The following is a 25525-nucleotide window of genomic DNA, read 5'->3' as shown; positions in this document are numbered from 1 at the left end:
ATCCATTGGGTTTATGTAAATTTATATGTGCAACACTGGGGACGATTGGAGCTAAAAAAAAAACAGCAATAAATGACCAAGTGGAAGGTCCTTGAAGGTTATCATCATTACCAGTACTTAAACTGGCTAAATGCTAGTTCCATACCATTAAAAAAAAAAAAAAATGTTTTTGGTACCTGACCACACCCCAAGATGAAGCCATCAAGTAGCTTCTGTATTTCATGAAGTGTGGTCTCTAAAAGTCCCCAAGTAACACAAGCGCACTTCAAAGAGCCGTCACCCACGCGAGATGATAAAGGACACCACACACCCGCTTTTATTCTCATGCTTTTTTCTTTTTTAATACAAACTTAAAAAAAGGCGTAAAGACAAATAGGAACTACACAGTTGGGCCAATGCGCAGTGGACCAAATGCTCCATCACTTTCCATTAGGTTAGCTCTATACACTGCATAATAGCACAAATGAGATTTTATTTCTTTAAAATAAAAAGTTTGAAATCCTCAGTAGAAAATAATCTGCTTCCTGCATTGAAAACAAAACAATAAAGGCAAACTAAAAAACTAAAGCTTTTCCCCATTTATACCACTTTGCAATTTTTCATATACATGTATACTATATAGAGAGTGAGAGAGTGCGCAAGCGCAAAAAGGGTAATTATTTGAAAGTCAAGAGCAGAACGAAAAAAAAAAAATTCAAATAATAAAGTTTGCCTCCAACAGAGCGAGACCAAGATGTGTGACTATTTCCAAGAAGCTGACCACCACTACCGTACCGAGTCGCCATGTTGTGTGCCAACCACTGCCCAGACTAGTCACAAAGGCTTGGGGCCAGACACAAGCAATAAAGAACACAGTTATGAATCACAGGCCTGTACACAATCACTTCATCAGCACGGGGGGGATTACAACCTTACCGAAAAAGACACAATCTTCAGTGAAGACTTGTACATTCTTCGCAATTTTAAAAGTATGCTGCAGGGCTCGGTCAATTATCTGACCCTGCAGGCCACATAGTCAGGAACGGGGAGATACACGTATTCTTCAAAAGAGTAAGCCACTGAATCCCATTAGGCAGGAAGGAATGAAGAAAAAAAAATGTCATGTTTTGGGTTCTTTTGAGCCCAGTGACGCACCAAGAATCGGACCAGCGATATCCAGGTTTGGCCAATCTGCATTCCATTTGTGCAAGTTAACGGTTCAAGATTTGCTCATTTTTGTATCTACAGTTCCAAATTAAAAAATGCAGGGTTAACATCAACAATCAAAAGTGTAAATGTTTAACGGAGGTGGATGGAGACTACTTAACCCTTTGGTAGATCTGAAATACTTCAACGTGTATGCAAATGGCTGAAATCTGTACAAATACCAATCGCCCCTTCCACGTGTACGTACAGCGTGTGGGTGCCAACATATGAAGAGTAACTGTGACTAACGGCCAGCCTCACTCCGCCGCCGTGCAGTGTGTGGCGACTCTCGTTACTGCAGCACCTGGCGCCGTCTCCTTTACAGCTTGAAGACTGGTACAGAAATGAAGAGTGCGAGACCAGCTGGGACGGCTACAGGGGGAGTTTCAAGAAATCGGTGGCGCTGGCTCCAAGAGGAATAAATACATCAGGCAGGGATCCGTTTTTGTGCGTCGTGCATAAATAACAGCTTAGTGACTTATCTATTTAGAATTCTTCATTGTACATTCACTTGACGTAGGAGGCTGTGGGGTCAGTGCACATTCAAGTCTTCCAGATGGACAGTATTAGTGTTTAAGCGACCCCTGACTTTCAAATAAACCCTTTATATAGAAACTGGCTTTATTATTATTATTATTTTAACTCTGTTAAATCTGTACAAGATCATACACTTTCACATTTTTCATCCTACTTATTTTCATATCATTTATATATATATATTCTTCTCTGAAAAAATAATTTTGCTGTGTAATAAAAATGAATTGTGAAAAGAAAGTTTCTTAATCATAATAATGCAAGTTAGAAATATATATACCTCTCACATTTACAAATGTAGCAAATGATTCTTACAAACATAAGTCTGAACTAAAAACTCAAAAAGGGGGTCGAGAGAACATAAAGTACACAGTTGGGTCAGGGGGGGTGGTTGGAGTTTTTAGTCACTTTTGTGAAGAATTCATGCGCAGAAAAGTGCAGATTTCAAGGAATGGCAAAAAAAGCAGCTTCTGAATAGAACTGGGAGTTATAAGGGGAGGGCATGGGGACAACTGGTCGAGGCCAAGGATCAAAAGATAGACCCTTACGCCGTCTCGAATGGCAGTCTTCTGAACAACCGTGAAGACCGTGCAAACTATGGCAGAGAGAGTCCTGGATATGCACTGCTAGCTAGATCTGCATATTAGGAAAAAAACGTTCAGAGGGAAACCAAAATGTAAAGCACTGTGGCAGAAAGGGCTCAGTTAACAATCTGCACTGCCCACGGGCGTGGGTAGAACAAGGTGTTCACAACAGTGCAGTCACCACCTAGTGTAGCAGACACACAAGTCTACAGTGCGTAGGTCAGGACCACTCAGGCACTGTAAACATGAACAAAGGACAGATGGAGGGGAGGTGGCTTGGCGTGAGAACAGGTGAAGCAGTGGACTTGGGTGTGCCAGGCCAGGTTTGTGTACCATGTGCAAATGAAGGAAAAAGCAGAGAGAGAGAGAGAGAGAGAATAGTGTGCAGGGTAGGACTCTGTAATTCAAGATGGATGGAGATACAGAGCAACAAAAAGCACTCAGATATGAAATAACAAGGCTGGGTGGGCACAGCGCAACACTAAGCAGGTTTTGCTAGCATGGGGTTAAAGGGTGGTGTGCCCCTTGATGAACTGGCAGCCACTGAACGTCAGATGAACTGAATTGAAAGCTCCTTTCCAGTGAAAACACACACAGTCCAGTCCCCAAATACTAACTATGAACAACTGGCCGAGCAGTCCTGGGCACACGAGAAGCTCCTGTCGGCCCCATTAGCCGCTCTACCTATGAGCCAGTGTTTCCCACACTTTACTAAATCAAACGGGACTGAACCCTCAGGACAAACTAAGACACTAGCGGTGAATTTCTCTTTGCTCTGGCCTGAGAATTCCTGACTAGCAGGGCCCATTGCCGAGACCCTCAACTCTCTTATGCTTCAAGTGTCACAAGCTCAACATTTCTCAATGTGCTCACACAGCCTTTTGCTGCAGATAGGATGAAAGGCAGATTTCCTCATAAGAAAGTGTCAACTACAAAGGATCTTTCACAAAAAACAGAAGTGCCGAGATGAAAATAATCCAGAAAGAAAAAAAAAAAATACAAAAAAGGAAGGAGCCGCAATACAAAATGTGGCTTTAATAGAAGGTGTGGGCCGATAAGAAACCATATTTAATTCTCATTAGCAGTAGTTCCATAAAGTGGCAAAACACAGACAGACTGTAGTAGTAGCGGCCTTAACCTGCAATTTCTACTGCACAGCAGCAAGGCTGACTTTAGCCGTTCCGTCTGGATGCCTGTAGCCAGGCTGTGAGAGAACGAAGGAAAACTAAAAGAGAGAGAAAATTCACGAAGCAGCTGCCAATTCTGTAACACTATGTAAAAGATTTGTGGGGGGCTTTGATTTGTTTGGGCCGGTCAATTCAGATCGTAACTCTCTAGTTCTCCACTGGGTGGATGTTGTTTGTCTGCAGCACTCCTCCCCGGGTCCTTATCAGATACTCGGAAGGGACACCCAAACAACATCATCACCAGACAGCACTGCTTGCAATCACTTAAATAGGCAACATAATTAACATGCAGGAAAGCGAGTTGGAGTCAGATAAGGAAACAAGGTTGGGGGTCGGTATAATACGGCAGTAACGCCCAACATGGGCAGCCTGACGGTCAAATTGCCGAGGTGCTAAACAGTGTAATTAAGGCGGGTTTTCAAAAACTTTGAAAATTAAACAAGGAGAACGATTTGTTTTGGGGCGAACAAACCAACATGGCTTTGCAATGTATTTCTTGAAAAAAGAGAGAACATCTTCCAACTGTGATCAAAAAGCTCTTGTATTAGAAAAAAAAAAAATCTGAATGACTCGTCTAGTAATACTTGGTAGGTGTAACAAACACGTACGTGGTCAGTTAGTTAGCCAGAACAACTGGCTGGAAAGCTTGGCTTGGATACTGCATGGTGTTGAGGTTGTAGCCCAGCCTATCCACGAAGGGAGTTTTATCCAAATACAGGCTGTTAGCCAGGCCTCCGCTGCCATTAGTGGTGCTGCCAAATGGATCAAAAGAGGACGGGGCCGCAAACTGGCTGCTGTGTGCTTCCCCGTCAAAGTAAAGTGTGGATGTAGCAGGGCCGGGTGCACTTGATGCAGGGGATCCTGGATACACAAACTCCTTTGCGTTGGGCGACAGCTGGCTGCTGCTGCTACTGCTGCTTGTCCCCAAGCCACCCAGGGAGTGGAGAGAAAGGGACAGAGACTTGTGTTTGGACAACCCGGCACCAACTGTTGCTGCATTGGTGGGCGAGCGAACCACCCTCTGCTGGCCACCTCCCTTCTTCATTTTGGTGGAGCCAAACTTGGTTGCGGCAAAACTGGCGGTGGTAAAAGTGATAGGCTGGGGAGGCACCCGGACTGGAGTGCTGAGGAAGGAGGTGGGACTGGGAGAGTGACCAAATACAGAGCCTGCCATGTTTGGAGGAGAAGGAGAGCTGGACAGCGAGTGGGCACCACCCATTGGTCCACCTCCATCGACTCCGCCACCAATCGGGACAAAGACTTGTGCGTCGGGGTTGAAACTGGTGCTTTTGTTTTCTTTATCCATATCGGACTCGACCAGAGTGCAGCATTGTTCAGCGGGTCCAGTGCTAGCAGCGGCGGCGGCAGCTTGAGTGTCTTCCAAATAAAGAACCTTAACTGCCCCCTTTTCACCAATTTGGTATGAAACTTCAAAAGGGTCTATCCAAACACTCAACTCCTGTGGCACATTGGACCGCACCTCCTCCGTGTCCAGTCCACTCCGGCGGGCTGCCAACTCCACCACAGGGTCCACCATTTCCCCAATGTGCAAACAGCGAAAACCAGATCCTTTGAGTGGCCGCTCAGGATACCAGTGTCCCTCATAGCGCTCAGTGAGCAAGCGCTCCAGCTCCTCCCCGAAAAGATCTGCTCTTCTTCTGGGAAGCTTGTTGTAGAGGTATGAAATGATAAAGTTTAAAGCCACCTTGATTTCCAGGTGCATGGCGCAGCGTCTTGCTTGTGTTCTTTCTGTTGCTGGAGCAAGATGGATGGTCAGGCCTCCAGTGTGAACTAGTGACAACTTAGAATTGCTTCCTAAAGATTCCAGTTAAAAAAGTGTGAACGTCTTCAGCCCTGTTGAAACAAAACAAAACACACACAAAGAGTCAAGTTGAGTCAGCACTGCACAAGTCCTTCAGATAACCAAATGACCAAGCTAAAACATTAATGCACATGTCACCCTTACACACACGTGGCCGATGTGAATTCATTTTAAAATAGTAGCATCAGGAGGCTTTTTTCTTAAAAGAAAGAGACATCACAGCTTGTTCATCTCAAGTTAACTTCAAACCAACAGACTAGGAATGTCTACTGGTTATATAATTTGAAGGAGGACTAATAATAATAAACAGCAAACGACAAATTGACCTTTTCAACTGATCTGTGTATATCAATGGTGGACTGTAGGGTCCTATGATTTCTGCAACGGCGACAGAATCACGGAATTAAAAATGGCTTTTAGATTTAAAAATGGAAATGTGCGGAATTTAGAGACTGAAGGGGTGACTGTTATAAAACTTCTCTTTAAACGATTGAAGAATCTGTAGTTCTGTCATTCAGATACTATTTCCTAGTTTATTGTTTTTGAAGCGAATGCAATTCTTTGTAGAAATCCATTGTGTGCGTGTTTCCTAAATGTTTTCTTGTTAAAGGCACGCGAATTAGCCAGCTGCACGAGACCGAAATGTGGAAGTGAGCAATATCAGATACCCTAACTACTTCGAAAAAACGAAGAGACACGAGCTTAACTGCAAAATTGAAGGCACAGGAATATCCCGCCGACTTCTACGAATCTGGACAACTTTTCAGCAAGTTTTGCCCGCATACCATTGACTGGACACTAAAAGATACTTGCAATGACCGTGTCAAATCTAAAACAAGGAGAAGGCAAGATCAAAAAGTGTTCCCCTTCAGGTAACAACAGAGGAAACAAAATGGTCAGAGGCAAGATGCCAGTTTGTGTCTATGTGAGTCAGACATACTGCTCAAAACAAATGACGAAAATGCGTCCTTACTTGACTAAGCATTGTGAACAAGGAGGCGCGCTGCCAGAAAATGAGAGCAGTCTTCGTCAAACACATTTGCCCCGTGTCTTTGAACAACATATGGACGCCGTTCTTCGAAAGGTTCCTGGCAAGAATATATATGTTGTAGCTGATGAAACCACTGACAGCCGAGACCACAGAATTCTCATCATAGTGATAGGTGAGTAAACATTTGGCTGTGCGGTAATTCTTTTATGTAGGCAGTTCTAATTGTATGTGATGTATGTACTGTGAATCGTCTAACCGATGAAATGATACTGGTATCAACTTCCTGTAGAAAAATGTTTTTAGTGAACGGCACTGGTTGTTAACGGGTTCCCTTTTAAATATTTACAATGATGTTTCGGGATTTCATAAATATTCTGCCTTGCCATGACAAGGCACGCCAGGGTTCACATTTGACTCCTACAAACCTGGGCAGAAGAGCAGGCGTCACCTCAGATGCCAGGCGTCTCCTTAGATGCAACAGGCCCTTCAAGTGGATCTCTCTTCTTTTTTCTAAAAGTGAAGTTAACCTTCAAACTAGTAACAGCTCTTATAATTCTGGAGGGCACTCCCTGTCCTACTGCAATCTCAGCATGCAGCGTCATGGAGGATCTGACCTCCTATCTGATAAACAGATATGCAAAATAAGGTTCAGCTGTGCTAGTGTGCCGTTTCATTAAAAGGAATGTAAAGTGACATTTTATTATTGCTTGTTTTGTTGCAGCTGTTACTACTTTCTTACAGTAAAAGAAAAAAAAATCCCAAAAATCCAAATCAAGGAAAAATAAAATGGTGAAAAACGAATAAATAAATAAAATGGAATTTGTAAAACAATAAAACGAATTTCATAGGGCCCCAGGACTGCCATCTTGTCTAGGGCAGTTTCTGGCCTTGCACCCATGGCTGCTGGCATTAGCTTCAACCCTCACCCAAAAAGTTGGACTGAATTAAAAAAAAAAAAAAGCAACAGACTCAAAAACATCCTGAATGAAGCATATATCATAGCACACCCTTTTACAAACCACTGATGATGTGGCTTTGAATGCCACAGTGCCAACAACATAACCCCTGAATTACCCTGTGCCCTTGCTTTCCTTCCTCCACGTCGTTTTCCTTTACATGGACTAACATTTGAGATTCTGGGAGCAGTGGAATCAATGGATGGAAAGATCCTGTGGTCGCATTAGACAGCCCTTCTACTGAAGAATACCCAGGAAGGGGTGGGCGGCCAGTTGGCCAAGGACTCTAGGATTGTCACTGTTATAAATGACCATGGACCCTCCACCAGGAACCCTGATGACTTTAGTTTGTTTTCCACTCCTCCTCTGTTTAATAATTCATTAATTAACTGACAGGTACTGTAAGGCTCCATTTACGTTAATATGTTTCAAACCATTTTGCTTTTCTGTCTGTTTAAACACGTCTTTATGTATAACAATCATGGAATATTTGAAACTATAATTTACCTGAGAACTTGTTACAGCGTTTTGAGCCTGAACAGCACTGGTGAAAAGCACTAAACAAAACTCAACTGAGCTGAACAGTCACATGTATACAGTAGAGTACAATAAATGAGAACGCGTTAATCACCATGCAACACACTGCCAAGAAAAACGAGCGGGTACTAAAGACAGAGCTCCATTTCATTCAACAGACAACTATATGAAGAGTGCCCGACTCCAATTCAAATATGCACCTCCCTACAAAACAAGGAAATGTCTCAAGGAGAGTCTCATTTTTCTGGATTTTGTATTAAAACGTTAACAAAAGCATACAGCAGATACACTTTAAAACTGTTTAGTCTATATAGGTGGTATTTCACAACCAGACGAAAGGTCTACGAACCTTCACACGAATGTACAGTTCGCTGCTCTAACTTGCCAAACAAGACTGATCGAAATTAAAACCTCTTTCTCACCGTGTTCTTCTCCTGTAAACATCAGAAATGTCCAAACCGGAAACACCAGTAACAATACAATTACAATTTTAACACATATAAATAACTGTGACCTTTTTAGGGCATTCACTTATTGGCTGGGTTGACTGCCTGAAGAGAAGTCCAATGTCATGATCTTTCTTCTTATGATATTAATGGGGGATGAACAAAATCATTAAGGGAGCACCAACAGATAGTACTCAATCCACAGAGGAAGAACATGGCAGACTTTCAGTTTTGTATAAAACGGCCGTTACATACATTACTTTTTAAAAGTAATCTGGCATTGTGGAAAGCAGAGTTTAGTGTATAATATTTTCTAGTCAACGCCGTATATTGTGCGTACATTTCTCTTGAGTATCCTTTGTGATGTGTAGTAGAGGTGCCCTGCTGGCAGAATATCATTCAATAGTGCAGCCCTAACACCTGCTTATTCTTCATTTCCAGTCATACTGCATGACAGAAAGGTTATACATACATGAATACAGGTGCTGGTCATAAAATTAGAATATTATGACAAAGTTGATTTATTTGAGTAATTCCATTCAGAAAGTGAAACTTGTATATTAGATTCATTCATTACACACAGACTGATGTATTTCAAATGTTTATTTCTTTTAATTTTGATGATAACTGACAACTAATGAAAGTCCCAAATTCAGTATCTTGGAAAATTAGAATATCAATTAAGACCAATGCAAAAAAGGATTTTTAGAAATGTTGGCCAACTGAAAGGTATGAACATGAAAAGTATGAGCATGTACAGCACTCAACATTTAGTTGGGGCTCCTTTGGCCTGGATTACTGCAGCAATGCGGCGTGGCATGGAGTCGATCAGTCTGTAGCACTGCTCAGGTGTTATGAGAGCCCATGTTGCTCTGATAGTGGCCTTCAGCTCTTCTGAATTGTTGGGTCTGGCGTACTGCATCTTCCTCTTCACAATACCCTATAGATTTTCTATGGGGTTAAGGTCAGGGAAGTTTGCTGGTCAATCAAGGACAGGGATACCATGGTCCTTAAACCAGGTACTGGTAGCTTTGGCACTGTGTACAGGTGCCAGGTCCTGTTGGAAAATGAAATCTGCATCTCCATAAAGTTCGTCAGCAGCAGGAAGCATGAAGTGCTCTAAAACTTCCTGGTAGACGGCTGCGTTGACCTTGGACCTCAGAAAACACAATGGACCAACACCAGCAGATGACATGGCACCCCAAACCATCACTGACTGTGGAAACTTTACACTGGACCTCAAGCAACGTGGATTCTGTGCCTCTCCTCTCTTCCTCCACAGACTCTGGGACCTTGATTTCCAAAGGAAATGCAAAATTTACTTTCATCAGAGAACATAACTCAGCAGCAATCCAGTCCTTTTTGTCTTTAGTCCACGTGAGACGCTTCTGACACTGTCTCTTGTTCAAGAGTGGCTTGACACAAGGAATGTGACAGCTGAAACCCATGTCTTGCATACGTCGGTGTGTGGTGGTTCTTGAAGCACTGACTCCAGCTGCAGTCCACTCTTTGTGAATCTCCCCCACAGTTTTGAATGGGTTTTGTTTCACAATCCTCTCCAGGGTGCGGTTATCCCTATTGCTTGTACACTTTTTCTACCACATCTTGTCCTTCCCTTCGCCTCTCTATTAATGTGCTTGGACACAGAGCTCTGTGAACAGCCAGCCTCTTTAGCAATGACCTTTTGTGTCTTGCCCTCCTTGTGCAAGGTGTCAATGGTCGTCTTTTGGACAACTGTCACGTCAGCAGTCTTCCCCATGATTGTGTAACCTACAGAATAAGACTGAGAGACCATTTAAAGGCGTTTGCAGGTGTTTTGAGTTAATTAGCTGATTAGAGTGTGGCACCAGGTGTCTTCAATATTAAACCTTTTCACAATATTCTAATTTTCCGAGATACTGAATTTGGGACTTCCATTAGTTGTCAGTTATAATCATCAAAATTAAAAGAAATAAACATTTGAAATACATCAATCTGTGTGTAATGAATGAATCTAATATACAAGTTTCACTTTTTTTGAATGGAATTACTGAAATAAATCAACTTTGTCATGATATTCTAATTTTATGACCAGCACCTATACATACATACATACAGGAACTGAGCTGCTTCCATCTACAGCAGGCACAGAATGAACAGATACTTATGATTTTCTGAATGTAGTACCCATGGAACATTTCACCTTGTATTCTTACGTGGCAGAGTGGGTATTAAAAAGAATCCCCCTTCGAAATATTCTTTTTTTTTTCGCTTTACAGCCTTAAATGAAACCACACACAAAAAATATTTCTTCCCAGCTTTACTTACTCAATACAACCTCGAACACTGAAGTGAAAGGTATCACAGCTACAGTTCAGAAAAATTATAAAAACTCGAAAACAAGACCTACTAAGATTAATAAAGGATTCCCCCTCCCCATATTTTGTTGACCCACCTTTTGTTTTCAAGACAGCCTCGAGTCTGTTGATACGTCTCTATCAGCTTTGCAAACCTAGACCGAGCAATATTTGTCCCCCAACTCTTCTTTACAGTTTAACTGTTCAAGTTCAGTCACATTGGATGGTGAGTGTCGGTGGTCTGCTATCTTCAAATCTTTCCACAGATATTCAGTGTGATTTAGGTCTGGGCTCTGCCTGGCCACACGAGGATATTCACTTTTTTCTCCTTCAGCCACTGTGTGGTCAGTTTTGCTGGGTGCTCCGGGTCGTTGTCGTGTTCAAAGGTGAACATTCTGCCCATCTTCAACTTTCTGGCAGAGGGTAGCAGGTTTTCCTCAAGAATGACAGTATTTTTTTCCCCCATCCATTTTTCCTTCTACCCTAACAAAGAGCCTCAGGCCCTGCAGCAGAGAAACACACCCATGACAGGATACTTCCACCTCCATGCTTTATTGTAGGTATGGTGTGTTGTGGACGGTGAAGCTGCACTGGATTTCCCAAGACCAAATAGTTTGATTTCGGTCTCATCTGACCATAAGGCCTTTTCCACTTGACATCACAATCTTCAACGTGCATTCTGGCAAAACTCAAACGAGCCTTAATGTGGCCTTTCTTGAGAAGTGGCCCGAACAAGCCACAATTGTGGAGCGCTTGTGAAATTGTTGTCACATGCACACAATTAACACTCTTTGCCATAAAATCCTGTAACTCCTTCAAAGTGGCCATTGGCCTCTTGGTAGCCTCTCTTACCAGATTCCTCCTTGCTCTTCCATCCAGTTTGGAGGGACGGCCACTCGGAAGCAGGGAGGGTCCTAGTAGTAGCAAACACTTCTTTATGATGGACTTTACTGAGCTCCTTTGAGATTTTTTTGTCTCCAACTCCTGCCTTATGTCTGTCCACAACTCTATTCCTGAGATCTTCTGAAAAGTGGCTTGCCACCCATAGTCAGTCTCACTACCAAGCAAGGGAATGAATGCTCCAGGAACAGCTTTACTAAATCACACCAATTACAATTGGTCACAGGTGGAAGGAAGCCAGTAACCACAATGGGAATGGTGGGCACGGACATCTGACTGAGTTTAGGGGGTGATCCTTTATTAATCTTAGTATTTCTTGTTTTTGAATTTGTATAATTTTTCTGAACTGTAGCTGTGAGATCTTTCACTTCGATGTTATAGATTGCATTGAGTAAGTAAAGCTGAAAAAATTACAGGTTTGTGTGTTTTCATTTAAGGCTGTAAAGCAAAAAACTGGGAATATCTTGAAGGGGGGATTCTTTTCAATACCCACTGTATGTAGGTTTTTGCAAAACCAAAAAAAAATTCAGACAAAATGTTGGGGGTTAGACGGTTCAAATAATTTTGTTTCCTCACGTTGCACAGAGTATTTCTTCCCCAAGTCAATATGCAGTAGAACACACTTAATCACAATTCCCTTTGATATACCAACTTGCATTTAAACTATTAAATTACATCCTCCAGTTTTGTCAACCACAGAAATACACCAAAACAAATGATGTAAAACACACAATATGTGGTATTCACTCTCCTCAAAAAGATGCAGCCAACATTCATATTCCATTTTTCATCATCTACAGCTAAGGAATCATTCAGCTACAGGTTAGAAAGGAACATTTTAGCCAAACGTTTATGTCTTAAAAGCTTGGATGAGAAAGAACAGTAGTAGGTTCTTGTTATTAAATTCATTTCCGGCAGATTATATTTAAAACTGGAACAGCAAGGAACCCAATAGCAAATGTCCAATAAATTATTCAAGTTTTGGGGGTGGGGAGAACAGTAAAAGTTATGCGTAAGTAATAAATGACACTGAAAACCAATTTGGAACTGGAGGCCGACATCCAGAATGCACAAAAATGCTTATATAACCCGAGTGAAGTGAGGGAGAAAGAAAATAAAAGCTAGAAGTAATGGTAATGGCCCAGGAAGGGGTCAACTTCAAGGTAACACCTGCTTGCTGGGTGACAGAAGTGCTTATGTTTCTTGACATGGCACCATTAAGGTGACAAATAGTGTCCTCTGGCTCATTTACGCAGACACTACATACCCACTCCACCAAACCCAGTCTGTCTTCGTGTACAAATCCAGCAGACAGCTGCTCTAAAGAAATGCAAAATACATAGCTATTGATAACCCAATGCCACCCAAACTCTTAAAGCATGACAACCAGCCGAAAAACAGTCAGTAATGGTGAGCTGCCAATGGCCGATACAAAAATAGACACTCTGCACATCATCAGTCTATTATTTCAAGACCTTACCTGGTGATGAATATAAGGCAATATATCATGACAGATGGTGGAAAAAGTATTTATGGAAGACACTGTGGCAGCAGGTCACACAATTCGCTAGTCATCTCAATGTCATTAAGTCAACAAATGCACTTGATGGGCCACACACACCCTGTCACTATCAAACTAGCCGAGTAGCTGATGAATGCAAAATTGTTGCGGGTGTGTTGTAGTCCGCACAACCCAAAATTACTAGCGACAGTAAATTTGGTCAAGTGCGAAATGTAAGGTACTCTTCTGGTAGTTGGGAGCATAACAACCAACCACATCTCAACAGTCATCTCGCATGCGGATTTTCGTGGAAACCAAGCCAGGAATTTTGGCTGAACTATTATTTTGTCACAAAGTATAATTAAGGTCACAGTAGGTGGACTGCGAGATACCAGATTCCTTTGGCAGGCATTTTTGGCATAAACAGAAATCTTATAATGTTGACATCCTTGCGTAATGTTTAGAAATGCTTCATCCAGAGCCCCACATAATGATTAAAAAAAAGCAAATACAAAGACAGAGAAAGTTACTTGCCTAAGATTTCTGTTTTACAGAACCATTAAGTACAAGAAGGTCACAAGATGAAAAATAAAATGAAACGTTAGCAATTTATAGTGAGAAAGATGGACAGCCATTAACAAATTTTAAGCATCTTACCAAGCAACCAGAGGCTTAAGTAGGAGTTCAGGGTGAGAGTTAAATTTGCATTTTGATTTGATTTCACTCAGGAGGCACGTGCATAGAATGCTCATTACCAGAAAACATAGTCATCCACCAGTCCCTTTAAATGCTGTCCTGCAGCTACTATCAAAATTGTTAAAGATGTGTATGTTATAGGAAAAAGACGTAACAGCAGCACTGCAACCCTACAACACACACACAAAAGACAGCTTGTGCGTAACATGATAACAAAGGAGAACTAGGAAGTTACCAGCAAGTTTGATGGCAGATAGTGCAGCTTCGTTACATCAGCACATTAGACTGCATCAGCTGGGTGTACTGGAATTTAAATCTTTGTAACATTGAGCAATCAAAGCATTTCTGCCCACCCTGAACTTTTCCATAGGTTAACTACAAACGCACGTGCATTTTCAGCAATGGCTTTAAACCCAAAATTACAGCAACACAGAAGCAAGTGACAATGTAACAAAATAACCTGAATCCACCAATCTGAAATAATACGTGCAAGATTTCAGCGGACCTACCAACAAAGTAAAAATATTCTTTTTTCTTTATTATTAAACTCTTACCCAACACCCGTGCAATCATTTGTTTGATACCAGATGGTGGACAAGAATTAAGAATAAATCTGCTGTTCTCTGTTACACAGAAGATGTGACTGCTGCATCTATAAAGTGCATTAGGGCTGCTTGCCAATGGTGTGCTACATTATCAGAGATGATGCAACTCGTTTTTTTCCTTACACGTTGTTCACTACACTTCAAGCTTCTCGTCCCATTTCTCGATGTGCTCCAAATTCTACAAAGCTAGAAGGCAACACATTTAACAAGTTTCAAAAACCAAATGTTGTTGACTCAAGGGCTCTCAAACTGTTCTAAAAGACACAAGAATCATGATAGTGTAACAACAACTACAGCACTTGTGCTCAAGTGGTTATCACAGGGCGTAGAATCCTGGGTTCAAATCCCAGCCTGGGCTAGGACTGTGTGGAGTCTCTGCACATTCTCCACAATCAGAGAATGTCCTGGTTGAGTGAATGGAGGATTCTAAACTGCCCGATAATGTGCTACATCACTGCTGGTTCCCACATTGTTGCTGGGCAGCATACTTGTGTATTTTTACTTTCTCGTATATGAAGTATAGGGAAAGTATTGTAATTGTTCTAAAAATTCAATGTCGAGACCTCCCCGACTTTCTCGTATACAAAGCATAGGGAGAGTATTGTATTCGCCCAAAGATTTGATGTCGAGATTTTGATGAATCTCAATGTTTTAGACCTCCCCGACTTTCTCGTATGCAAAGTATAGGGTGGTCCAGATCTTATTATGCAATTTTCAATACGCTATAACTTAAGTTTATTACATAGAAAAACACCCAAAAAATCCCAGACCATCGAGAAGCGTGAGAAGTGACGACATGAAGAATCGTCCCCGCATAAATCAACGTCATGCAGGCGATCTGGATCTGCATAATTAGATCTGGACCACCCTGTATAGGGAGAGTATTGGAATTCTCCAAAAATGTAATTTCGAGATTTTGATGAATCTCAACATTTTAGACCTCTCTGACTTTCTCGTATACAAAGTATAGGGAGAGTATTGGAAAGAGTATTGGAATCCTCCAAAAATGTAATTTCAAGAATTTGATGAATTTCGATGTTTTAGACCTCCTCGAGTCCAAAAATAACCTTTTTTGGATTTTATGTCTGTGTATGTAAAAATGATAACTTGAGTATGCTTTCACTTAGTTCAAACAAATTTTGCACAAAAGTATTAGGTACAAAACAGATTTCTACTAACTTTTGGGCTATTTCCATTAACTGGAAGAGGTACTTTACCTTTTATTTGATATTGGTATCAATACTTTAAACACACGAAAGAGTCATTTAAAAGAGGGTACTTCATTTTCTAAGTATTTGGATCAAGAGTCACTTGCACGAATTATACCACAGATTGAAAAACTGATGAGGAGAAATCTTTCACACCCCTATGATGATCAGTTGCAACAGACCTAGAGGTGAAAATGGACAGTCAAGAACACATTTAAAGGCTAACTGTTCTGAGGCTTACAGATACTCGCAGCAGTAATATGGGAAGCACTCCGTACTACTCCCTGAGAATCGATGTCTACGTTTTTAGAGAGTGTAACATGCTACTACTGCTTTCGGAAGACGCAACTGCCTTGCCCCACATCATCACCATCTAAGATGATGAGCTTCCATTCATCAAGCATGTAGGTCTGCAGACATTTATTCTCTTTTCCAAAAATAAACTCAAATGAAATAATAAAAGCAGGAAGGACCAAATGTACAATGTTCATTCGAGTAATGAGAGGTCACTGAAATCACGGAGTATGAACCTGAAAGGGCTGTTCTATACTATTGATTTTACATGATGCAAATGATCGGTCCTCCTTACGTGGAGTTTGCATGTTCTCCCCGTGTCTGTGTGGGTTTCCTCCCACAATCCAAAGACATGTAGGTTAGGTGCACTGGTGATTCTAAATTGTCCCTAGTGTGTGTGCGCCCCGCCCAGGGTTTGTTTCCTGCCTTGCGCCCTGTGTTGGCTGGGATTAGCTTCAGCACACCCCCCCGTGACCCTGTAGTTAGGATATAGCGGGATGTATACAAAATACACACAAGAATTTGTAGTTTATAGCATACATTTCTTGGTGTAGAACCTTGACACCATGGATGGGAAAAACTGCAAAATCAAGTGTCATGGTATTATTGAATTCTTTTGTCCCTTTTGTACGCCATAGTCCAAAGATAGTCTACAAAAACAGGATGTCACTCCCGGACAACTCGAGGTGTGGCCGGTTTTTAGCACTGGCAAATGAAAAAAAGACCTTGCAATCATTGAGCGAATTGTAGTGAAGAACTGAAGAGTGACGATGTGTGACCCAGCAGATGTTATATGAATTTGTTGAGTCAGTTGAATCCAATCTTCATAAACAATTAAACATGAGCAAAAGCAGAGCTCACTGGGAGCCCAGAATGCTGACTCCTCAAATGAAGCATTGCTGTATCCAATGTTCACCACACAATCTTGAGCTAATGAATTTGGAAAAGGTAGAAACATAAGCAGGGGATGAAATTGTGCTGGCGAGATCACATGCACAATTTACGACGTTGAGTGATGAAGTTCATATTGATTACTTGCCTCAAAAGGTCACCATAACCAGTCAGTATATTGCTGATTTGTTTTGGTGTTCACAGAGATCAATCACGGAAAAATTTGTCAATCATCTCACTTCTGCTTTGAGACTCCTGTTCACACAAGGATTGCCCTGTAAAAGTGTGGATCTGAAGCAAAGCCAGACTCCATTTCTCCACAACTGGCCTCATTGGATTTTCATCAGTTTTCCCCAATCAGAACTATCTCCATGGGAAACTTTAGGCCAAAGACAGAGATGTCAAGTCAGCTACGGAAGAATCAAGGACAAAACATTCCGAGTGGCACAGAAAGCATTTATGAATGAAATAAATCGCGCCTGATTTTTACAGGGGTTTATCATAATAGGACGAGCTCAAAAATTTTGATTTACCCCTCACAAACCTGTTTATCAATTTGGCTTAGCTGCAGCTCGATGATGTGGTTAGTTCCGTCTTGCACCATCGTCTTAATGAAGCACAACTTTGGGTGGTTTCACAATGCATATTCTGAAATTGTCTTTCGCTTTCAAACCTCAGTACCGAAGCAAACTGCAGATACCTACCCTCAAACCTCCAGCCCAAAATATCTCACTCAAGATATTTTGTCTAGCCTCAAAATTTCACGCTTCTCAGCCTTGGGGCACGCTGTATCTATTCCCCGTGGATTATTCGTCACTTTGAAGTGAGGGTGTTTTGGTAGAGTCAGTTTGGCTAGGGACCCTTGTGGATTCTTCAGTACGTTGAAGAGCAAGTTTATAGTATGGGTAAGGGTGGTTTTGTCCATGTGGAGTCTACAGCACATCAGTGAACAGAAAGAAGGATGAACATCTAAGCACAAGGCTTTTTTTGGACGGTTGTTTATTTCTGATACCATAACTTTTTTATTTCGGTACAGCAAAACCCTTCTGGGGTACCAGCATTACCTCCATGTGGTACTAACCAGAGATTTAATTAAATGATTGGAATCAACGAAAATACTATTAGAATAGCAGACAAGAAATTTTGTTGTTTTGTTTTCAAACCAATGACGTGAATTCATACCCCATTTTACGAGCCTTTTTATAAAGTACGCTTGTAGCTGCTATTCACAATGCTCTAGAATCAATAGCTCCTCTATATCCATTATGTGCACTGTGGCTTTATACAGGGCGGCCCATGAAAAAGTAGCCCGCCTCCCTGGCGAAAAAAGGCGCCCTTCCATAAAGGAAGAACTTGAAATGTAAAAATCTTTACTCACTCTTTACAGAAAGTGCTGAAAATGATTCTTTGTGGAATGGAATACGTCGCTCAGCTCGTACTCACACGTTTGCACTACGTCTACACAGCTTTCGTGATGAGGGTAGTCAATCGGCGCGCCACTCTGGCAGGAAGGCGGGCTACTTTTTCGTGGGCCACCCTGTATAAAACTGCACCTACACTAGTTGTGTGATATTTGTTTAGAAAAATTCAAAATTCTGTGATAATTATTTTAACTTTGTTACTCTCAAACACACCTCAGAAATAAAGAATGCATGTTTTGCGAAATCTGTAAATCCTGCTGCTCCAAAGTGGGCATATTAGAATTGTTTCAACTTTTCCGTGTTTGAATAAGTGTGCTGTACCAGTCACAACTGAACCACAAAGACTTTTTTGTGAGGTTATAAAATTAGTAAATACAGCAAATAGGTTATTTTTTTCCACAATCCTCAACTTCAAAAAAAAAAAAAAAAAGACTATTTAATAGTCAAAAAATGAAAAGCAAATCCAGTTCAAGGTTATTAAAAACAATTAAATAAGAGCCGACATCCAAGAATAGAGAAGACTAATGCCAAGCTTAACTACAGAATTACAGGATCTCAGTGTAAATGCCTGTGTTCTGGCAGCATTACAAGCAAATCCATCTCTCTATGGTAAACCTTGTAAATGATGCCCCATGTTTTCCCAATCTTCTCTATTTATATATAAACACACTTTGTCTCAATGAGACATTTACTGAGAATGTGTGAATAGTAACTTTTTAAAATTTGTATAATTCAATAACAGCAGCAATTGAAGAATACTGAAATATTATTCTACCAGTAACGGCGCCTTGCACGTTATGACTTGAGGATTCCTACTTTTCATCCTCTTTCTCTGTACGTTTCCATTCATTTGTTCAGAATTTGATGCGCTTGCTGCTCCCTGAGCAGTTCTTCTCTTCTCCACCCTAGTGGCCCGCTTCTTCTCTTCTTTCGTTGGCATCTTCTCGTATTAAAACTGATCAAGTCAGAGTTTGTGCTGCAATTACTTAGTACGTTTTCTTTTATTTTTCACTTAAGCTGGCACTAAAGTCTTCAGTCTGCTTCAAGAATGATTTAAGATATGAAGAGGTAGGGGAAGTGACGGCGAAGGTGGGAGGGAATGAGAACGGCGCCCCCTATGCATGCACCGCATGGCCGCCCTGCTGGCTGCTGCAGAGAGTGGATTCTATAATAAAATAAAACAAAAATAAAAAGGAGGAATAACCATGGAGGTCAATCATCATCCCGAAAGCGGATAGTAGACGTCATGTAGTATATGTGTACCAAATTTCAGGTCAATTGGTCAAACGGTTTGAGAGCTACAGGTGATTTAAAATCCTGGACAGACAAACGGACTGCCATGGTAGCGCATTACATAAGAAGATCCGAGTTAGCCTCTGCATTCTGTAAGCTTTTAAAAAGAAAGCATTTGATTTTGAAAACAATACATCTAAAATGAAAAAATAAAAACAGTAGAATGAAAAACTTGACAGTATTGGGCTCTGCAAGTTGGGCTTGGCTAAGATAACAGTTCAAGTAGGACTGACCAACAGCACGCACGCCTACCCATCACTCTTGCTTAGGGTGGATGCAGCCAAGATTACAAGGTAAATTCTTATATCAGCATTTAACTTAATGGCCTTTTATCCGGATCTAAGACAGCAAGTGATAAACTAGGACTACTGATTGATATCACTGGAAAAGGAACCTTCTTGCCTCTTGAACGTCTGTTGCAAACTCAAAGGCGGCTAGCATCACACCGACGCCAACACTAGAACACGTCGTCTACACTCCACAAGGAAATAATTTTAACAGCATGACTGAGGAATTGTAGAGAGAAACAATAAATGTAGCAGTGCCAGTACCGTCATGTGGATAACAAGATTTTTCCTTGCATGCACAGATCAATATGCAACACTCGGTCACTCTCTGGCACCAAAATAAAAGAGTATGGATTAAAATACGCATCTCCATTTCAAGGACCAAAAAGCCCAAACTAGCTCACCTAATGTATGTGCTTCTCCACGACACGTTGGTCTTCTTAATAAACACTTATATCGCATATGTTACAATATCCAGCTTGTGTGTCAGATGTTTAGCTTGTATGTAAAACTGCCAACAAAACATATTAAGGCCGCTCATATTTATCTCATACTAGTGGCAGTCTTGTCCTTGGTACAACAAAATGACAAAATAAAAAAAAAAAAGAGAAAAAGATGCTATTAGAGAAATAAAACTTTACCACTGCCGCTCAACATTTCCCACAGATGCTGAAAATGGCAGGATAGGAGCGAAACACACAAAAGGCAAATCAAATTGGTTTTCTTTGCCTTCTTAGAAGTGCTGCAGACTTCATTATTATTTGTAGTTTTATAGCAATAGAGTTATAGATATTGTTTGCTTTCCTAGCGTGTTACCACAGCTCCTTATGGACTACACAATATATTGTTCTTTATATGTTTGAACAGCACCAGTACATGAAAAGGCAATGTAATAACCGGGTTTCTGGATAACCAAGAGCGTTCATTTCTGATATTCGATACAAACAAAACAGCACTAAATACGGATTGCACTGTAGTGATACAGCTTCTCCGAAGTCTATGAGCTCATACGGAACTAAAAAAGACAAACCTTGCACAATTAAAAATATAAAGATTCTTCCATGAAACTGATTTGCACGATATTAAGACAAAAAAGGGCATTGAAACATTCCCCAACAAAAGCATGCAGTGCCAGCACCCACAAGACTTAAAAGGACAACTCGCCAACAACCTCTCTGGCAATTTTCCCCATCAAACAAGAGAAGATGGCAATAACAGACGGACACTCGCAGAGCAAAACTGCTGTGCAAGGTGAATAGACCCTGGCTTGCTGCCATCATTGTACTGCATTTTAGTAACTAGCATATTGGAAAGCCAAAAAAAAAAAGTGATAATGCTCAGTGACTTCTTAAAAGTCGTTAATAGTCACAGAGTAAGCAAAATGTAGAGTATTAAACAAAACATTTAGAAACTCTTCTTTCTACTAAAATGAAAACAAATCAAAAGCTTTTTGGAAAAAAAACCAAACATAGGGCAGGATGGTGGCGCAGTGGTAAGGAGACCTCCCTGTGTCTGCGTGGGCTCCCTCCTTAGGTGATCCTAAATTGTCCCTGGTGTGTGCCCTGCAGTGGGCTGGCGCCTTCCCGGGGTTTGTTCCTGCCTTGCGCCCTGTGTTGGCTGGGATTGGCTCCAGCAGACAAACCTACCCGTGACCCTGCATTAGGATATAGTGGGATGGATAACGACTGACTGACAAACATAGGGATGTGCAGTACAGCAAACCAGAATCTGTGTGTTATCTCCGCATGGCGTTCTGCCCATTAAGAGTACGCCAGTTCCAGACCAACATCCTTTACAACACAATTATTATACCTGCACATGGAAGAACTGGATTATTTGATCGAAGTTTAAAACCAAAATAAAACAAAACATGGGGTCCCTCACACCAGATTCAGAACCATCCACACGAGTACTTTAACTAGCTGTACTTCATATGATTACTTCAACAGCAGTTACCATCTTAATGCTCTTCACAAGTACAACATTACAGTAGTTTATGTAATCCATTTTTTTCCCATCACTTGAGCACTGAGGTGATGTAAATGACTCATATGAATACTTAATCAGTAGCGAGGACCACATTTTTGTCCTTGCGGAAAGTAGCTCAGTGCCTCAACTGTTAGGTGAGCCTGGCGTGCAGAAGAGACATAAATCTGTTAGGAAAACCTTCCCAATGACAAAAATAGCATAGCAAAATTACTAAGGACCATCTGAAAGGCTTTATCATGAAATATACCATAAAAATGTAGGAAGCACAATAACAATTAATAAAAGAAAAAAAAAATACTAGCAAGCCAGTGGCTATGAAGTGAAAGCAGCGAGTCCTACTCCTCTTCTATACACACCAAGGTGTGCGAATGCTTATGTTCACGCACAGATGTATTCACTCGATGATCGCACGTTTCCACAGTTCTGCTACTGCTAAAGGGGTCTGGCACCCTCCCAATCTGGACCCCCTGCCTTGCGTGTGAGGCTGTCAGGGTCGGCTCTAGCTCCATGATCCTACATCGGATTAAGAGAAGAAAATCAAATTCTCACTTGAGAGGATCTGCACAAAACTTTTTCAAAACCTGGCAGGAGCTAATCAATAACATTTAGAATAAGCGGAGGATCCTCTCCCCTCTTTTACTCCATTTATCTTTATTCATTTATTAATTTATCTATTGACTTATTTTTACTAGCTTTTAAGTTGTACTAAGCTGGGCTAGCTCGCTTTCTCCAGGGGTGGGAGTTGAATTGTTTTGAACCATTTTTATGTATTTGTATGGAATGCCATTTGATTGCAATAAAATCATTCATCCATCCACCGTCCAACCTGCTATATCCTAACTACAGGGTCACGGGGCTCTGCTGGAGCCAATCCCAGCCAACAGAGGGCGCAAGGCAGGAAAGAAACCCCAGGCAGGGCACCAGCCTGCCGCAGGGGGCACACACACACCCCAAGGACAATTTAGGATCGCCAATGCACCTAACCTGCATGTCTTTGGACTGTGGTAGGAAACCCACACTGACACGGGGAGAACAAGAACTTCCCCTTGGGAATAATGAAGCATCTATCTATCCAACATGCAAACTCCACGCAGGGAGGACCTGGGAAGCGAACCCACGTCTCCTTACCGCGAGGCAGCGGCGCCAGCACTGCGCCACCCTAATAAAATCAATATACAAAAGGAGATGTTTGACAATGGTTGGCGCATGTACTTAAACATTACCTTGAATAACTTCAATATATAATGCAATTTCAACTGAAAAACTGTTTCGACTTGTGAACAGACTGGGAAGCTGCCCAGGTTTGATTACTGCCTTGAGCCCACTGCCGCCTGGATACTCTCCAGCTCCTCTCCTTGCTGCCCTCCCAAATGACATTGAAATGTACAAAGCACTGAAAAGACACACGAGGAGCAAGTAGTTATAATGTATAATAAGCAAAGCCACACTGGCAGAACAGTAGCAGGAGATGGGAGGTAATGACCGACTCGCCACAAAGAATGATTACAAGACAGAAAATGACAGTCTTCTCAAAAGAGCTCAGAATATCAACTGCTCAGTCAGTTTCAAAACCGAGGACCAGTTCTTCTCTTCACTGTCCCAAAGCCACTCGCCATAGAGAAAAGATTACAAGAGAGAGGAAATGACAGGTCTTATCAGCTCCTTAGTCTAAAGGGCAAGGACCAGCTCTCGCATTCCCTGGGAAATGTCCCAAAGCCAGGGAGGGGGCCGAGTGTTGAATTCATTTTGTTGGCCTGCTTGTGTGAAAACAAACAGGGGTGGCAGCATCTGCTTTGCAAGCTCATAAAAACTTGGCGGGGTTGGTTATTTAAACCATATTACACACAACCTGTTTGCGTGCACGAGGAACATGGAAGCGAACACTTGTATGTAAAAAAGTTAAAAAAGAAAATGACACAAGCGACAAGAAAACATTTCCATTTAGGGTGTGTCAAGAAAAAAACCTGAAGAGTCACCCATAGTTAAATCAGCTCTCTTATGGTTCCCTTTGTCAGGCTCCATTCAACATCACCTTTTAAATTAAAACGATCTCGATGGAGATGCACAGATTGACCCTCAAAATCCCCCCCCATTTAGTACAAATGTATGCTGAAGGTGCACTAAAGTACCAGCACAGCCGATTCGGTTCTGGACAGATGACTGCTTATACAAGGACACCGCTGGAAATCCTTCAATCCTTGTTCTGTCACATACGACTTGTGGTTGCCATGCATGTCACACATCCTCAACTCGACATTTACTGGGTGTTTACACGGGCCTACAGGGCCTGGCGATTCAAAAAAATATAGAAAAAAAAACATCACTGTGCCCCCTTATTTTTTTGAATACATCTTTTTTTAAAAATGAATACGAACTTCCTTCAAAAGTAGCAGCATTTTATATGAACAGCTTTAATATTGGTTTTTCAACAGAACCTGGGAATGCCCAGAATTATGCGTACATCCATTTATGCACACATTAAATTACATTGATTCGAATTAGTACCTCTAGCTTTATTCCATATGCTGGCTAAAAGCCTTTTCCTCAATTTTTTTATTTGCCGATATTGTGATAAAAGTTTTTTAAGCAAATTACAGACCCTCTATCAAATCCACGAGTTACGCAGTTTTCTGGGGAATGGTCACAAGTACATCTGGACCCTCATCTTCATCACCACCACCGTTTTATTTTGTTAAAGGATCCATTCCCTCCGTACATTCCCCATTCCTGTCCGAATATCCATTTTTTTTGCGTTGCACAGAAGGGGTTATGACGAGTATTCTCGCAGGGATCAGCTGTTGTAAACCACCATTTTACAACACAGCCCTTTAAAAGCCCCAAGTCAAAACGGTGTGTCCAGCAACAATACAACTCGAAGGGGGAAAAAAAGGGACATCGCTGACAATCAATACAACTCAAATATGCTGGCGCTGGTTTCCGTATAGTAAATTAAAAACGAGAACCAACACAATCTGCAATACAGCACCATTAAAACGACTCGCAAGATGTCTGCAAATTGGCAGCCGACATTAAAAATGCACTGCCCGAAAAAGTGTTGGTTATGCTGCAAAACGCGGTGATTATTGACAACATTTAAAAAATATTCGTCACATAAACAAACAGATATTTACCTCACGCACCGACTGGGTGTCATTTGTCCCGTCGTTCATTTCTTTTGAAAATACGACAAAACGCAGTACGACGGAGTCTTCCTAAAGCATATTTACAGAAACGCCGAGAACCATTTTACAAACGCTTTCTTCTAAAATGGTCGCCATTCCTCTCGTAATAAGCTTTATTGCTTTTACTGTCTTCCCAAGTTGGCCACTTGCTCCCCACCCCTCCCCGGATGAAAGGAGTCAGCTAGCGGGTGGGAGTGTGCTCTCACGACGGAGAAGCTGGTGAGGAAACCTCGCCGGCCGGAAGGCCGCATACTTACTCGTCCTGTTCAAGGTGGGCGTCCGGTGTGAACTCAGTCAAGCAGCTCCAGATTTTTCCAGGGACGGAGATTAAGTGGGTTCTACGGGATGCTTATTTGAAACCTTTAAATAAACGGTGACATCTACTGTTTTGGTAACGATCGTCTTTCTGTTCTTTTTTTGTTTTTTATTTTTTTTATTAACCCTTTTCACTCACAGAGTGCAATTCACTCACAGTCCTCCGCCCGTCGCTGTCATGGACTGAAAAACGAAACGAAACTTTCGTGCTTAGCAACCCTGCGGAGGAACTCGGGCACCACCCCTATCCGTGACGCACACAATGCCCGAACTACTTCCACGGAGTTCGTTCGTCTCATCTCTTCTACAAGAACAACATTTGGATTAAATAAAATAGGTCTGTAATTACGGCGACTCTGTATTGA

General features: G+C 41.6%; 1 protein-coding gene across 1 annotated transcript; it reads right to left on the bottom strand.

Moving 5' to 3' along the window:
- Positions 1–314: 314 nt before the first annotated feature.
- On the bottom strand, positions 315–25398 carry LOC120536915 (protein Tob2). The gene is made up of 2 exons (XM_039765484.1): positions 25103–25398; positions 315–5344 (listed from the first exon to the last, which is right to left on the bottom strand). The coding sequence occupies exon 2, from the start codon at positions 5211–5213 to the stop codon at positions 4107–4109; it is 1107 nt and encodes a 368-aa protein (XP_039621418.1). The 5' UTR covers positions 5214–5344; positions 25103–25398; the 3' UTR covers positions 315–4106.
- Positions 25399–25525: the final 127 nt, after the last annotated feature.

This window comes from Polypterus senegalus, chromosome 10, assembly GCF_016835505.1.
Source record: "Polypterus senegalus isolate Bchr_013 chromosome 10, ASM1683550v1, whole genome shotgun sequence".
NCBI lineage: Eukaryota > Metazoa > Chordata > Cladistia > Polypteriformes > Polypteridae > Polypterus > Polypterus senegalus.
Note: the sequence above shows the minus strand (reverse complement) of the source record. Positions and strands in the feature narration are given on the sequence as shown.